At 41.0% G+C, this 14,832-nt stretch overlaps 1 protein-coding gene across 3 annotated transcripts; it reads left to right on the top strand.

Moving 5' to 3' along the window:
* Positions 1 to 82: 82 nt before the first annotated feature.
* Positions 83 to 13,120, top strand: STX11 (syntaxin 11). Of its 3 annotated transcripts, XM_074537599.1 has the most exons (4): positions 83 to 399; positions 5,665 to 7,953; positions 8,071 to 8,269; positions 10,130 to 13,120. In XM_074537599.1, the coding sequence occupies exon 4, from the start codon at positions 10,135 to 10,137 to the stop codon at positions 11,002 to 11,004; it is 870 nt and encodes a 289-aa protein (XP_074393700.1). In that variant the 5' UTR covers positions 83 to 399; positions 5,665 to 7,953; positions 8,071 to 8,269; positions 10,130 to 10,134; the 3' UTR covers positions 11,005 to 13,120. The 3 variants fall into 3 exon arrangements, with proteins under 3 accessions (XP_074393700.1, XP_005489245.1, XP_074393699.1); XM_005489188.4 differs by lacking the exon at positions 5,665 to 7,953; XM_074537598.1 differs by having other exon boundaries at positions 5,665 to 8,269.
* Positions 13,121 to 14,832: the final 1,712 nt, after the last annotated feature.

Raw genomic sequence — 14,832 nt, 5'->3', positions numbered from 1 at the left:
TCTTCCCACGGGCACGGGAGGGGGCGGGGCGCCGCCATGCAAATCAGGCTCTCGCAGCCAATAGGCGGGCGAGCCGGCCAGAGGGGCGGGACGCTCCACTTCGCTCCGCGGGGATGAGCGCTCGCCTCGACAGCGCGGGCTCTGCGGCGGCATCGGCACCTCCGACACCGGCACCTCCGACACCGACACCTCCGACACCGGCACCTCCGATACCACCGGCACCTCCGACACCGGCATCTCCGATACCACCGGCACCTCCGACACCGGCACCTCCGATACCACCGGCATCTCCGATACCACCGGCACCTCCGACACAGGCACCTCCGGGAGCGGCAGCGGCACCTCGGGGAGCGGCGCGGGCGGAGCGGCACAGGAGCGGCCGGACTGCCCGTCCCGAGGGTGAGTACCTGCCGCGACGGGGGAGGACGAGACAGCGCTTTCCTCGGGGCCAGGCAGGGTTTGGTTTCTTCACCCCGGGCACAGCCGGTGCTGGTTCCCGGGACGGGGGCACAGCCGTATTCCCGAGCTGCCCTGAGCTGGAGTTCCCGGACGCCGAGGGCAGTGCTGGGAGCCCGGACTAGCCGCCCGTTCCCGGGCTGTCGGGGCGCTCGGCACCTCGGTCTTGCCTACGAGTAGAGGAAACTGCCCCTTTTGAGTCGAGTGACAAAGTGTGAAGCCCGGAGGCAGAGAGATGATAGGATATGCGGACTGGGCTTTTGGGTCCGAAGATGTCTAGCCCTGGTCCTCATAGAATACAAAAGGGATAGCTGGGTTTTCACAGGATGAGAGAAAAACAGAGGCACTTTCAAATAGATGTCTGCATTCCCACTGCTTTGTTTGTCTGGCTTAACGAGTATTAACATTTTATTCATAGTGCTCATACATGGTTATGAATAGCTCCACAGCAGATTTTACAGAAAATTGGTTTAAATGCAAAATTTGATAGCTTTTCCTTTGTTCTTGAGTGTCATCATGGCAGATCTAGAAGTGGGTGCAAAAGTTAGCGTTCTTTGATTGCTTCCGATTAAATTGATACTCATTTCCTTCCTTCCAAGAAGAACTGGCCCTCATGAATGTCAGAGATAACTACATGTCACTCTGATACTGAGAAAGGAAATGACTAGAATAACAGCACTGGCCAAAAACGGACGCTTGCACTTCTTGTTCCTGTTCCTTAGAGCGTATTTTAGCAACTGTCTTTTAAGCTGTCAGGTATCAAAATGGCAAACTATGACTTTTTAGGATGAGAATACAAATTGAATGATGATGCTTTCTTATCATTGCTGATACTCGCTATTTAAATAGTAGTGAGACTACAAGATGACCATAATATTTTTTTTTTAATTCAAAATAGACCAGAGATCTAACAGATGAACAGAATAAATGTCATCATTAGGAAAGGATGGTTTAGGTGTCCAACTCCTCTGATGACCTTTTTTCTCTGACTGCCTTGTATGCCCACTGCTCTGAAACTGAAATTGCGTGTTCTGTCATATGTTATCTGGTGGTTTGGCTGAGACTAAAACTGCAAGTTACACTCTGTTGTTGAAAGACATCTCCATGACGAAAGTAATCATGGTACAGAAGATCATTAGAATGAGTGAAATGTGGTACCTTCAGGGCACTGGTAGATAAATATGATGCTATGGAATGCAACTGCATGCTCTATCAGTGCTGGAGAATTTGGGTGCTGTAGGATTAGGCTCCATGTCTGACATCACTATACTAACAGTATACTAACACTAACAGTAACCAAGACCTGCTTCAGAAGGAGAAATTGTAGTTGCCACTGGTGCATAAATAATCGAGAAGGAAGATAATCTGTTGCATGAAAAGAGTCACCTAAATTTCTCCCCAGCATGGGCAGCACTGTGTGGACTAACACTTTGTGCTGGACCCACAGTGACACTGGGGCTGAGGGCATGGAACAAATCCTGGGAATGCAGGGCCACTGTGGGACTGTAAGACATTTCTTTATCCATTTGATGCACTGGAGCTGTGCACCTCAATCAGGCCTGAGAGGGCTTTCTGTATCTTCTCTCTTTCTGTCAAGGAAGAAGGTCCCCTAACCCACAGTGCTTCCACAGAGAAATGGTCTAATTTTCAGTAAGGCACAGCCAGTTCAAAGTAGGCCTTGTGAAAGAAATTGATTACTTTGCGTGTTTCCAGTGTCGACACAGGGATCAAACTGACCATCTGCCTTTCCATAGAAAACTCCTTTTATGTCTTGGAGTACTGTCTCTCCCTCCCTGGTCTTCTGAATTAAATGAAGATAATTCCTTCTGCTCTTCTTTCTCCAGGAGTGTATTTTCTAAAATGTTTGGAGACAATTATATACCAAATATGCTTCCTTTGACTTTCCTAATGTGATAACTGTTTCAGGATGCACTTTTCCAACTGAGGCCTTATCTATGCCAAGCAGAGTAAAACCAGTCCTTCCCAAGCCATCTCTCATTTAAGACATTAGGTTTTGGGTTTTTTACAATGACCCTATATTGTGAGCTTGTTTTGTGGCTTGCAATCAGCTATAACCTCACCAATGCCTTCCTAATGCCAAACTAGGTGTTTCCTACTTTATATTTGTGTGAATAATTTTATCTAAATGTGCTAGGCTTGACTATATTGAATTTTGTTTTCTTTTTGTTAATTCTTCTCTTACTGTCAAGATCATCAAATTCTCATAATTTCTCCTTCCCTGCCCTCACCAAACACTTGCTTCTACTCCCAGTTCAGTGTCACCTGGAGACTGTACAAGCTCGTGTTTGGTTTCACTCTCCAAGTCACTAATGGAAAATATGGATAATCTCTGAGTGTGACAGATGCCCATCCTAATGCTGATATGTTCAAAACCAGTTCTGATGGTGAGAAGGCAACTGCTGTGTCAAATATGCTGGACCAGATACACTTTCCATTATCTTTTATCTGGCCCATCCATTTTCTTTGACTCTGGTCATTCCTGTAGTTCAAGGATGACAAAGCACGGTGCAGAAGTTACTGAGGCAATGTTAACTTAATCCAGTAAACCCATCTCAGTGCCAAATCTGGGGTTACCACTTTTTGCAGTGAAGCCATTTTTGGTTATGTGTGCATTTTGGGTTATTCCCCAAGATGTGGCCATGAACCAGCTCTGGTGAGGAACACCATTCCCAGGCTTTGGCCTAGGGCTGGCTTCTGGGAACCCCCTGTTGGGTAGTGGGGGGCTCTACATGAGGGTAGCGGAACAATTTGGTTTTTATCTCTGCTTTGATAGGCTAGATGAGCTATCAAGACACTCTACACAATCAGCAAGAGCTCTCACACAGTGCTTGACACTTATATCTAGATAAAACTACAAGTAGTTTTATCAGAGAGAGAATGATGTCACATATCTTGACTTTCAAAGGCTTATCATGTGTGCAGCTTTTGCCTAATCTGTTATGGCAATTAACCCCTTAATTGCTCAGATTATTCTCAACAAACTCTTATTCACAGCAGTGAAGGAATTACTTCCTAGTCCAGCTTTTCCTGCTATGCCTTTTCTCTGTGCTGTTTTTGTGGTACTGACAACTCACTTAATTTTGAAAGCAAGAATAAAGCTTGTTTGAGCTTTTGATATGCACAATCAGGTGTGTTCCTAATTACATCTATATCTTCTCTCAACTTCACTGGTGCTTTGAATGGGCCTGTAAACACCCACGAGCTGCTAAGTAGTGTAACTACCATAAAGCCTGACATGGCTTGGGGCTGTGGGTACGAATATGTGGCTGGCTATAGGGGTTATTTCCTGGCTGGAACTAGTTTGATGCAGATACAGTTGTGTAGATTTTGCAATAGAATCCCAAACTGAGCCTCATGTGTACTGGCCCACATGACCAAATACCAAGGAAACACCCTGTATTTAACCTTAAAGGAATTTTTTTAAAGTCAAGAGTACTTGGTCTCAGATTATAACACTTTATCACAAGCCTTAAATATATGTGTTTTTCAAATAATAATGCAGTCGTGGTAATTTAAAAACGTCAGTAGAACTTGTTTCTTCTGACTGATGATCACATGCAACCTCATATTTCTATTTGCATGCCAACATAATGTCTTAATCACTTGTAAATACCACAGTGTGGTAGCAGTAGTAGTTATATACATGTGGCATGTGCACAGCTATTTCGCTGGGCCAATGTGTCCCAGGGAAGCCGAGGTGATTAATTAGCTAATGTATATTCTCATGGTGCTGCAGTGCCAGCACTGCCTGTGACTGTGCTGGCTGATTGCCCTGCACCGTGACCTGTAATGATGCTGAGCTGTAGTAATTGCCAAGAAATGCACAGACGGCTGTCTCACTGCTTATATTAAGTGCTATGGATCTGTCTTAACCTTTTGCCAAGCCCTTGGAGGTACAGTTCACACTCACCTTGTCTCTAGGCCAGTTTTACCTGAAGACCTTGGTATTGCAAACCAGTGAAGATGGAGAAACTTTTTTTGTCTATAGCCCTGTTACCTCTGCTCCCCACCCCACCCAAACAACACCAAATCTAGTTAAAATTGCTCATTTATGTGACTTGTGAGGAAAATGTCAAGAGGAGATACCAAGAATCCATTTTTTCTATTCAGTATTGAAAGTTTGTCAGTGGTGATCCATAGCTCTCCAGTGGAAATTTAGACAACCTAGCAGTCAACCCATGTAAAACAAGCTGACTTTTTCAATGCAAGAATGTTTACTTTCATGGCTCCTGAGTAATAACAAGTTAAAACATCAGATTTTTTTCTCAGTCTTATCATAAATATGTGAAAAATGGCATATTAGAGTGTATTTAATGCACACCAGCAGTGTCTCCAAGTTTTGATACTAATGTCTGGAAAAGCTGATAACCAGTCCACAGAAAACACCAGGATGATTACTGTATTCATTACACCTGAGAAGTACGAGATGCACCCTAGATCCTTCCATTTATAATATGTTGTCATACAAAAACTGAGAGTTCTTTTCTGTTGAAGAGATTGAATACTGGTAAAGAAACTGAGATAGTGAAAGAAGAACTTCCAAAGCTATCAGTATTCTAGAAATTATTGCGTAATTTCTTTTAATTGGAGGCAACAATCAGAATTATTTTCCCCCTTAGGTTTTTCCTAGACTTTATGGTAGGAAAGGAACTAGTGGAGACTTGGAGTTTCTGCCAGATGCAGAAGTAGCCTGCAAAGAATGGAGTCATCCCTACTTCTCTGAATATATCAGCTTGTAATAAATAACTTGTCCTGGCACAGGACTGGGATTTTTTGGGAAAAAATAATATCCTGAGACATTTGTAACTGCAGATATTTTTCTCTGGAGTGATGGAAAGTTTAAAAGTGGTCTTCTGCTGTACACAGGCTTTGATGAGCCTATGAGCTGGGTAGTGTAGTCTTCAGATACACTTGCAACTTCTTGATGGATTTCTGTAGCTTTATAACTGGCATTCAGTGTTAACTGATGGATTTTAATTCCTGAACACATTTTGTCTATTTTTAAACATTGTGAAATCCAAAAAATTCCAGAGAGGATAACTTCCTTGCAGTGAGGCCACAAAAAGATTTTGGACTGCTGATCTCTGTCATAGTTGTTAATCTTAGGGTTAGTACACATATGTGATCTTAGAACAGCTTCAGAAGGCAAACTGTCCTAATCATTAGATTATAACTTTTTTGTTTCAGGCTCTTACAAAGGAGAAGAGAGAAAAAAAGAGGAATAATTTGAAAAATCCAAGCCTGCTGTGCCACCTGTGATGGGCATGGTTGGGAAGACAGGGAATTTGGACTGAAAAGATGACTAGTACTCTGCTATAAGCCAATTACTCTTCTGGAAAGATGAGTAACCTACTGTTTTAACCTACTGTTAAAAAAAAAAGTCTTTTTCCCAAGTTAATTAATATTGTCAAATTGGGCAACAGATACCAAGCAAAAATAGTAATTCTGGTCTAAGACAATTGTTTAGAAAACAGATAGCTACTAGAAAATTATTAAATCCGAGATTCCAACTCTTCAAAAGGCTTCAGCTAAATTTAACACTATTTTAACCTATGCATGACTTGTGTTCTAGTGCAACAGCAGCACTCTATTTGCCTTGGAATGCAGTGTGTTCAATTCAGCAAGTCCATCTGAGCAGATTTCCATCAATACTACATGCTCTACAAGCCATATGGGAAGTCACTGAAATGTGCTGACACATACTTAGCTATGAAGTAATTTTGCCTAAGAGCAGGTTATTTCCTAATTGCTCACCACTTGTTTTTTGGGTCACGTCTATTGTGTGTCATGCAATAAAATCACATGTCATTCAGAGCCAGGATGAGCCACGTGGGTTCCTTTTACCTTCCAAGGGCGAGAAGAATTACTGACAGAAATTATTTTTAACTGACTTGTTTTGAAATATCTGTTGTTCCTCAAACAACTGAAGTAAAACCTTCATCTTGTAAGGCTCTACTCAAGGCTGAAAAGATTACTGATAGACTTTTGGTAAGCCACAAGATGGTATTAAGTAGCAGCTGCCATTTATAAATGCTGCAAGAAGAAAAAAATGTACACTGCCTTCTTTCCCAGCAGCTGGCCATGAAATATGGATGCAGTGCTGAAACTGCTTCATCATTTCACCATTTGTCCCAAGGCTCTGATCACAGAACCATAGAATATCTGAGCTGGAAGGAACACACAAGGATCTTTGAGTCCAAGTCCTATGTGAACAGCCCATATGGGGATAGAGTGTGGATATACAAATGTTAAAGCTAAGATAAACCTAAGTGTGTAATTCACTTGTTTCTATAGAAATAACTTTTTATCCTTAGATTATTTCTGCATAGTTACCAGGCTTCAGAACATTTGCATGGCAATGTTAGGCAATGTTTGTAGGGCTCCCTTTTGTATGTGTATGGGGCTAACAGAAAGGGGGTATATACAGATGCATAGTTTTTGATTTTTAGAGTGGATTTTCTTTCTTGTCTGAAATCCCATGTCATACACAGTTGTCTGGGGCTGCAGTCTTATTGCAACAGGACAATTTGTGTGTTTTCTCATCCATCATGGGAAAGCTTGTCATGGTGGTGATTAATACCAGTAAGTAGCACTGTAACAAGAAAAGATGAGCACTGAACATGCCCTCAGCTGACTGTACTTGCTGGGTATTTGCATTCAAAGCTGTAAACTCTGCAGTCATCACCTGGCCTGTATTTCCTGTGGGTGTGTTTGGGGGTACGCATCATGATGGACTTGAAGAAGGAACCTCATATTTACAAGGACAAATTTATCTAGCTCAGAAATACAAATGGAAGTACATCTTCCAATTTGAATATATGTAGCATTTTAAAATAAAATAAAACTGACAGCTAATGTATTAAACTTCACACTCTTAGAATTAAGGCACTTGCACTTGCAGTTGCTACTCCAGAGTAGTTGCTGTCTTGATATTCTAATGTGTTAGATGTGTCTTATATAGACTTGTGCAAGTAATGTTAATGTTCAATGGTCAACTTTGCAAACTTTTTATGTAAGGCTGATTACCAGAAAAATTTAGACAGGACCATTGAACATTGTCTAATCCAGGCCTGCTCAAAACACACAGAGGCATTTTAGGTTGCTGAGGGCCATGTCAAGTAGAGTTTTAAATATCTTCAAGGATGCTGATTCCAAAACTTTTCTGGGCACCTTTTCCATGGTTTCTAAGTGTTTGCGGTTTTCTTATTTTTTTCCTTCCCCCCTATCTCATATCTGGCTGGCTCTTCTCTTGTTTCCACGTAGGTCTGCTGCATCTTGTGCTATTGCTGTAAATTTCCATGAAGGGGAAATGCCTTGCATTACGCAGTTAGTGATGGCAACACTTAAATAGATGGCATCCGTTTGTTAGGACAAAAGTGTGAACGCTTTGGCTGTGGAGACATATCCCAGACAGATACAGGTCCTCAATGCAGAGCTAAAAGATGCTAATGTTGACCTCCTTAAACATAAGTTTTGGTATGTAGATACAAATAATGTAGGCTTTTAGAACTAAGTACTGGGAAGCTGGGAAAACCCAGGGTGAAGATTGCAAGTGCAACTGCAACTTGGTCCCTCTGTTCTGCTTACAACTAGACTCTACTGGATCTGCTGGATCACAGAGATTGTGTGTGATGCTGTCCATGTCACTGGAGAGGAGCTCTGCACAAGTGGCCTTGATCCATGTGCTCGTTCACTGATGTCCAGCTTGTTCCTTCGCAATCTGACTCAGCAAAGTGCTCGAGGCTTGCAGCAGTGACTGAAGTCAGAAGGGGCTGACTTCTGAAGATTCCAGGTATGCACAGAGAGAACTGTGCTTGAAGTGTCTCAAGTGGACATTGTAAATTATCAAGAGTCTATGACTATTGCCCTTAATGACTCTGGGCTGAAACCTGACTGTGGGGCTGTTAGATCTGCCTTTTCCCAAAAAACTGGTAGGGGTCTATGGAACTTTCCACAGATTTTGCAGGGGAAATCCCCGAGGAAATGAACAGTAATAACATAGTCTATGAGATAGCGTGAACTGAATGATGAATATTAAATTTTGTGTTGTACAACTTTTATTCAGCATATGTGGGCTCTAGGCAAAGCCTTGGTGGAAGTGATAGTGCACAGGGCAGTGTTTAATTGCATGATCTTCTTGTGTCCAGGCAGCACTGTGGTGCAATCCAAGGCAGCACTTGACAGGTCCTTACTCTTCTTAAAATGTTTGACTTTTTAACCTTTACTGTTGTATTAAAGAAAAAAGCAATATTTTTAGAGATGCTGCAGAATTAGTGTACACATGAATTTACTACAGCATTTTCATGTTGTGAATTACTATGTATTTGCTTCTCCATTTCTTCCTGGGGAAGGAAGAGTAGACCTGCTTTTACAAAATTATGAATTTATTACACAGGAGCTTTACTCAGTGTTTGCTTGACAAAGAAAACACAAACAGAAAGTGAAATCATTGTTGAGACAGTTGTTACTATGCTCCCTGTAGAAGGCTGATGATATTTAATTTTTATTAAGTTTAAGGAATGGTAAGCACAAAGTTCACAGAATCGCAAAATTCTTGGGGTTGGAAGGGACCTTGGAGATCATTTAGTCCAAACCCCTGCCAAGACAGGGTCATGTAAACTGAGTGACACAGAATGTGTCCAGTAGATTTTGAATGCCTCCAGAGAGGGAGAGTCCATGACCTCCCTGGGCAGCCTCTGCCACCCTCAATGTAGAGAAGTTCTTCCTCATGCTGAGATGAAACTTCTCGTGTTTCAGTTTATCAACATTTTTCTTGTTGTGTTGCTGGGCACCACTGAAAAGAGTCTGGCACCATCCCCTTGGCACCTGCCTTTGACATATTTATGTGTTGATCAGATCCTCTCTCAGTCTTCTCTTTTCTAGACTAAATAGGCCCAGCTCCCGCAGTCTCTCCTCATAAGAGAGATGCTCCACACCCCTAATGGTTGATGTCTGATACTCTGTGGTCAATGATAGCATCTGGAGACACTAAAATTGCCACTTTTTTCATTTTTCTTATTTTTTTACTCTCCCCAGCCCCCGTCTTGATACTTTCTACACCGTTTTTGGAAACTTTTCTTTCTCAACTGCATCAATAAATGTCATTTCTCCTTCTGAGATGCTTCTTAGTATTCTCCCAGGAAAAGCAAACTTAGAATGGAGGAAGCCCTGTGACATTTTGGGCAGTTGATGTAATGAGGGATCAGGAGCTAGAGGAGATTTCTCTAGTGAGCAGTAGTGGAAGGTGTTCAGTTATTAACATGTCTACAGATGCTGATAGGTGAAGGCTTACTATCAGGAGTCTGGTTTTCCTCTCCAAGTAAAAGACCGGTATTTTCTGGGGAGTTTGGGACTGTCCTACTATTATTTTTGATTTGTCTTAAGGATTTATTGTCTTCTTTCCTGCACTTTTGTTTCTAAACTTGTACCTTCTAGAACAGTGTTCTAACAGAGTTTTGGATGTGATATCCATCACTGTATAAAATACTATGAACACATTTAAAATCTAGTATTTTGGGTTATCTTTGATGAGTTATGTTTGTTATCTGTGATTTAGTTATCACCATGATGTAGCTATTAGTTACAAATTTTCAACTCTTTTAACCAATATTTTAGTTACTTCAAACTCATTCCTCCTGTTCCTGTTTTACAGGCAGGATGAAAGACCGTTTAAGTGAGCTGCGTGAATTTGCCAGGTTACACAACCAGCAATTTTCTGATAGTGATGATGATGATGAGAATTCACCCCAGGATATTCTCCTTTATGAGACGGACTATGCCTTGGAAATCCTTCATAAGGATATACAGAGCATCCGGGCAGAAAACGACCACCTAAAAGCGGATGTCACCCGCCTCAGAAAGCAAAACACCCGCTTCCTCACCTCCATGCGCCGCCTTAGCAGCATCAAACGAGACACTAATTGCATTGCCAGAGACATTAAGAGCCGTGGAGAGAGCATCCACAGGAAACTGCAGGTAATGAGAGATTTCTGTGAAGATGCAATAACAAAATACGGAGCTATGTCTGTCATTGCCAGGGTGGCGAAGAACCACTACGTTGACCTCATGCACACATTTCAGGACGCTATGTTTGATTACAACGCAGCAGAGATGAACCAGCGGGAGAACTGCAAGATCCGAATTCAGCGGCAGCTGGAGATCATGGGCAAGGACGTTTCTGGGCACCAGATTGAGGAGATGATTGAGCAAGGCAAATGGGATGTCTTCTCCGAGAATCTCTTGTCGGATGTCAAGGGAGCTCGTGCGGCCTTGAATGAGATAGAGACGCGGCACAAGGAGCTGGTGAAGCTGGAAGGTCGCATTAAGGAAGTTCACGAGCTCTTTCTGCAGGTGGCCCTGCTGGTGGAGGAACAGGCAGACACCTTTGATGTTATTGAGATAAATATGCAAAATGTTGAGGACTATGTAGGAGATGCTAAAGACCAAGTGAAAAGAGCTTTGGAATACAGGAGAAAACATCCCCTCAGAACAATCCTCTGCTGTTGCATATCATGTTGCAGAAGGTGATGGTCCCACTGGAGCTATCACAGACTGACTTGAATGTCTTCAAAATTAGGTGTTCTTTCCAGAGACTTTTCTGTAATGACAAGCCCTAGAAATAGGGGGGATATTTTGCAGTTGGTTTTATTCATTGCCTGTTTACTAAATGTGCTGAAGGCTGTTTGTATTTATGAACTCTTAGAAATGTTGATAAAACTATTTTTAATGTAATTTTTACTGAAAGGTCCTGTTACTGTATCTAGAGATGCAATATCTCTACAGTGATACTCGTTTCATATAGGCAAGAAAGAAGAATGAATAACTTATCCCAGGAAAGATGAATACTTTTAAGAAGTTACTTTATTCTTATTTGTTGAAGTGAGGCTGCAGGCAGTGAAGCCTTATTGCCTGGGGCAGCACAGTACACCACAGAATCAGGAGGTTTCAGTTTTAACTAGTTTGGAGCCTGCTTGATACAAATTTGACAAAATACTGAGCCTGGAGCAGGGCACAGAACTAGTCTCTCTTTCAACTTGATTTTCAGCTGTCTGGAATCTTAACAGAAGTGGCTGCACCTTAAATGTTAATATGCACATTTTGCTCTATTTGTGTGCAAGTGACTGCTTTTTTCCATTGAGTATCCAGCTATCTCAAGGCAGCTAAAAGCACTGCAACACAGGTATCTCACTTTTAACTTGAACTGCTCTCACCTCTCAGTTTCAAACCTGCCATGCTTTCATGTTCTGATGACATTGGCATTTTTCTAATTGGGATTTTCCTGCCAATTAACACTTCATCCAGGGGAGAAACATGAGGTGGCCTTCTGCAGAAACCTGTATAAGATGACAACAGCTGTGGGTTGAGGAAACATTTTAGTGTCTCCTGTACAGGCACATACATAGAAGCCATTTTAGTGGAATGACTGGCCTGTCAGTACACTTTTATTTTTTATAAGCATTGACCAAATATGGATTTTTTTTCTATATCTGTTTTAAATAAGATGAAGGATTAAATTTTTTTACTATGCATTTTTACTTGTGTACAAAAAATTTTGACTTTTCCCCAATTGTTGGGAAATCTCCACCAGGGAAAGCAAACAGAAGTATTTCTTCAGTACACCTGAAGAAAAAAGAAAACAGTTTCATGCCATTTCAGTGCTCTTTTTAAGCTTCAAAGGAAACTCTCCTTTTGTGAGAGTCTGCCCTTACACAAGGGCAAATCAGAAGGTTTGGAGTATTGCAAGGAAATAAAAAATGGGCAGTCCTGGTAAGCACTGAGCATTGTCAGTGGAACATATTCATAGAGTGTGGTGATTGATCACAGCTCCTGCTTCTGGAGATTTTCCAAATATATTTCTAGGTGACTTCCTGATACACTGTGATCTATTGCTATCCTTTAAAATAATGCAGGACATTTTTTCAGATTTTTTTTTTTAACTAATGGTCCTATTTGTACCAATTTTAATAAATATATTTAAACATTTCAAATATTTTGTATTTGGGAGTATTCCTCAGATGTGCATACATGTACACCTTCCTACACCAGTTGCAGTGAAACGTCTCCCTTCTTACCTTTTGCACCCTGATTTTATGTGTGAAAAAAAACCCCCAAACATTTCTTACTATTTGTATTAATATAACAAAACAGCAAAATAAATCCAGCTTCCAAGCTTTCATGTCTGACTGGGAAACAATTTTAGCCAGACAGACTTTTGCACACAAATAGAAACTAAAGGGATAACTTTTCTCAGAATGTGATTGTCCCTTTTGTTGTAGCACTTGTCTCTAATAACATGGAAGAGTGAGGAACACAGATCTCCTAACCATAAGATATTTTGATATTCAGTGGTGTACTGGTGATATATCAGTGTTATGCTTGTCTGAGGATGTCTCCAGTGAGGTGTTCAAACTTGAAGTGTGAGAAAGGAGGGTGATAAGCTGGGACCACAGCCAGTGGCTTTGGTGCCACTCAAGAAGACAAAGTTGTTTACTCTGTAGGTACTGCCATTAAGTCAGTGGAACTGTGCATTCCTCCAAGAGTCAGCATGTGGGGATAAATCAATGAAGAATTAAATACTGTATTTCCTTCCACATGCACATTCCTAGCACTTGCCAATGTTTTTAATAAAAATTGTGTTCATGTTTTTTTGTGATGGTTCTTTTTTGCATCTACAATTGGAATAAAAGATTTAATAAGAAAAATTGAAAGTGCAGTGTTGCGCATTGAATCTGCAATAATGTTTTGCATTGTCAAAGTTCAGTTTAAAAGTTGCTAAATTATGAGTCAGTAAAAGGAGATTGAACAAGGCGTAGAAAAAAAAGGAGTCCCAATATTTGTTGCATTGGTAAATGAAATGTGTTGCAAATTGACAGACTATTGTTTTTTCCCTAAAAATCCTAAGAAAAATGAGTTTCATGCATTCTGAGATGATTCTCTAGTTTAAAAAAATCAAATTTATTCTGGCAGTTTTGAGAGACCTCAATGATTTCACTAGTAGATATGCAAAACTAGTATTCAAATCTTTAGTTTGATTTGAGGCACAAGGAAAGAGAGCAGAAAGAAAAGGTAATGGTAGACCTTCTCTCCTGATTTAGGCCGTTGCTGTAGGGAAAAAAATGAGAATTAGTCAAAAACCAACCTGATACCTTTTAAAACTTAAGCTATTTTTAAGATGCACTGTGAGTTGAGAGACGCTTAAAAATGACTTTCAGTAACTGAAGCAATCATTCTGCCATTCTCTTCCTTGCAAACACGTCCATTGCTTAATACTTTGGGGTTTTTTCTACCCTTCAGTTATGTAAGAACTCAAATTTAGCCAGCCCATGAACTTGCCTAACCACAGCTGAACAGACTTTGAAAAAACTGGTCACGCTATAGCTGCAAGGACTCATGCTACACAGGATGAGTGGAAGAGGATGATAAAAGTTGCTTGATAATATGTTAGCATACTAATAACAGAAGCTGCAGAATGGACATCTGAGGAAAGCTGCCTCCTCCTTCTGAAAGTCAGCACAACTTCTATGCAGATGTGTGTAGCACATTCTATAGGTTGGTAGGGTTTTTTCCCCCTCTTTCCTCATGTGGCAAACACTTAAACTGGGTTTGAGGGGTGAGGAAGTTAGAATCTTCCTCACAGGAGATGTTTTAGCTTTTAGGATTGCTGTTACTTTGGTTTTGTTTCCTACTGAAGCTGAAGCTTCACAGCCCACACCACCAATCAGCCGCCAACCAGTCCTTTCTGAGGAGGACAAAGAGGAACTGGCAACCAGGGACACTTTGCTCCTTCTAAAATATGTGAGACAGCACAGCATCGATATAAAAGAGACAAAAAATTCCCCTATTACAAAATACAATTTTTATTATGTAACGGATATGCATATGGGTTTCCATTTCATCTTGAGGGACTTTTTTTTTTTTTTTAATCATGGGTTTCATTTTACAGAAATGGCAGAGGGACAATTGCTTCCTCAAAATGAAGGACCAGACTGTGGACATGCTTGCACACATGAGCAGATATCTCTGCCACATGTCTTGGGAGAAACTTCTTGAAGTAAAGGGATAGCTTTAAAGATCCAGATTTTTTTTTTTTCTGGAAGCTGAACTAAGCAGCTATGCAGACCTGCTGCTTTTTTAATCTAACCTGCATTAAAGATGTTTTGAATGCACAACCCAATTTTTATAATTTCTTGAAAACAAAACGTTGTCTAGATTTTTGAACTATGGTAGCTATTTAAATTGATTTGAAAAAGGAAAGAGCTACATGGGGTTGTGGTTCTATCTCTAGGAAGGTATCACAGATATAATGAAGGCAGGAAACAGTGTAATTTAATAGATACTGTATGTGGCAATTCTGGT

This window comes from Zonotrichia albicollis, chromosome 3, assembly GCF_047830755.1.
Source record: "Zonotrichia albicollis isolate bZonAlb1 chromosome 3, bZonAlb1.hap1, whole genome shotgun sequence".
NCBI lineage: Eukaryota > Metazoa > Chordata > Aves > Passeriformes > Passerellidae > Zonotrichia > Zonotrichia albicollis.
This window is presented reverse-complemented; position numbering and strand designations above follow the sequence as displayed.

What these genes read in the sequence shown, in the direction of transcription:
- STX11 (XM_005489188.4), top strand. Translation starts at nt 10,135, where the DNA reads ATGAAAGACCGTTTAAGTGAGCTGCGTGAATTTGCCAGGTTACACAAC.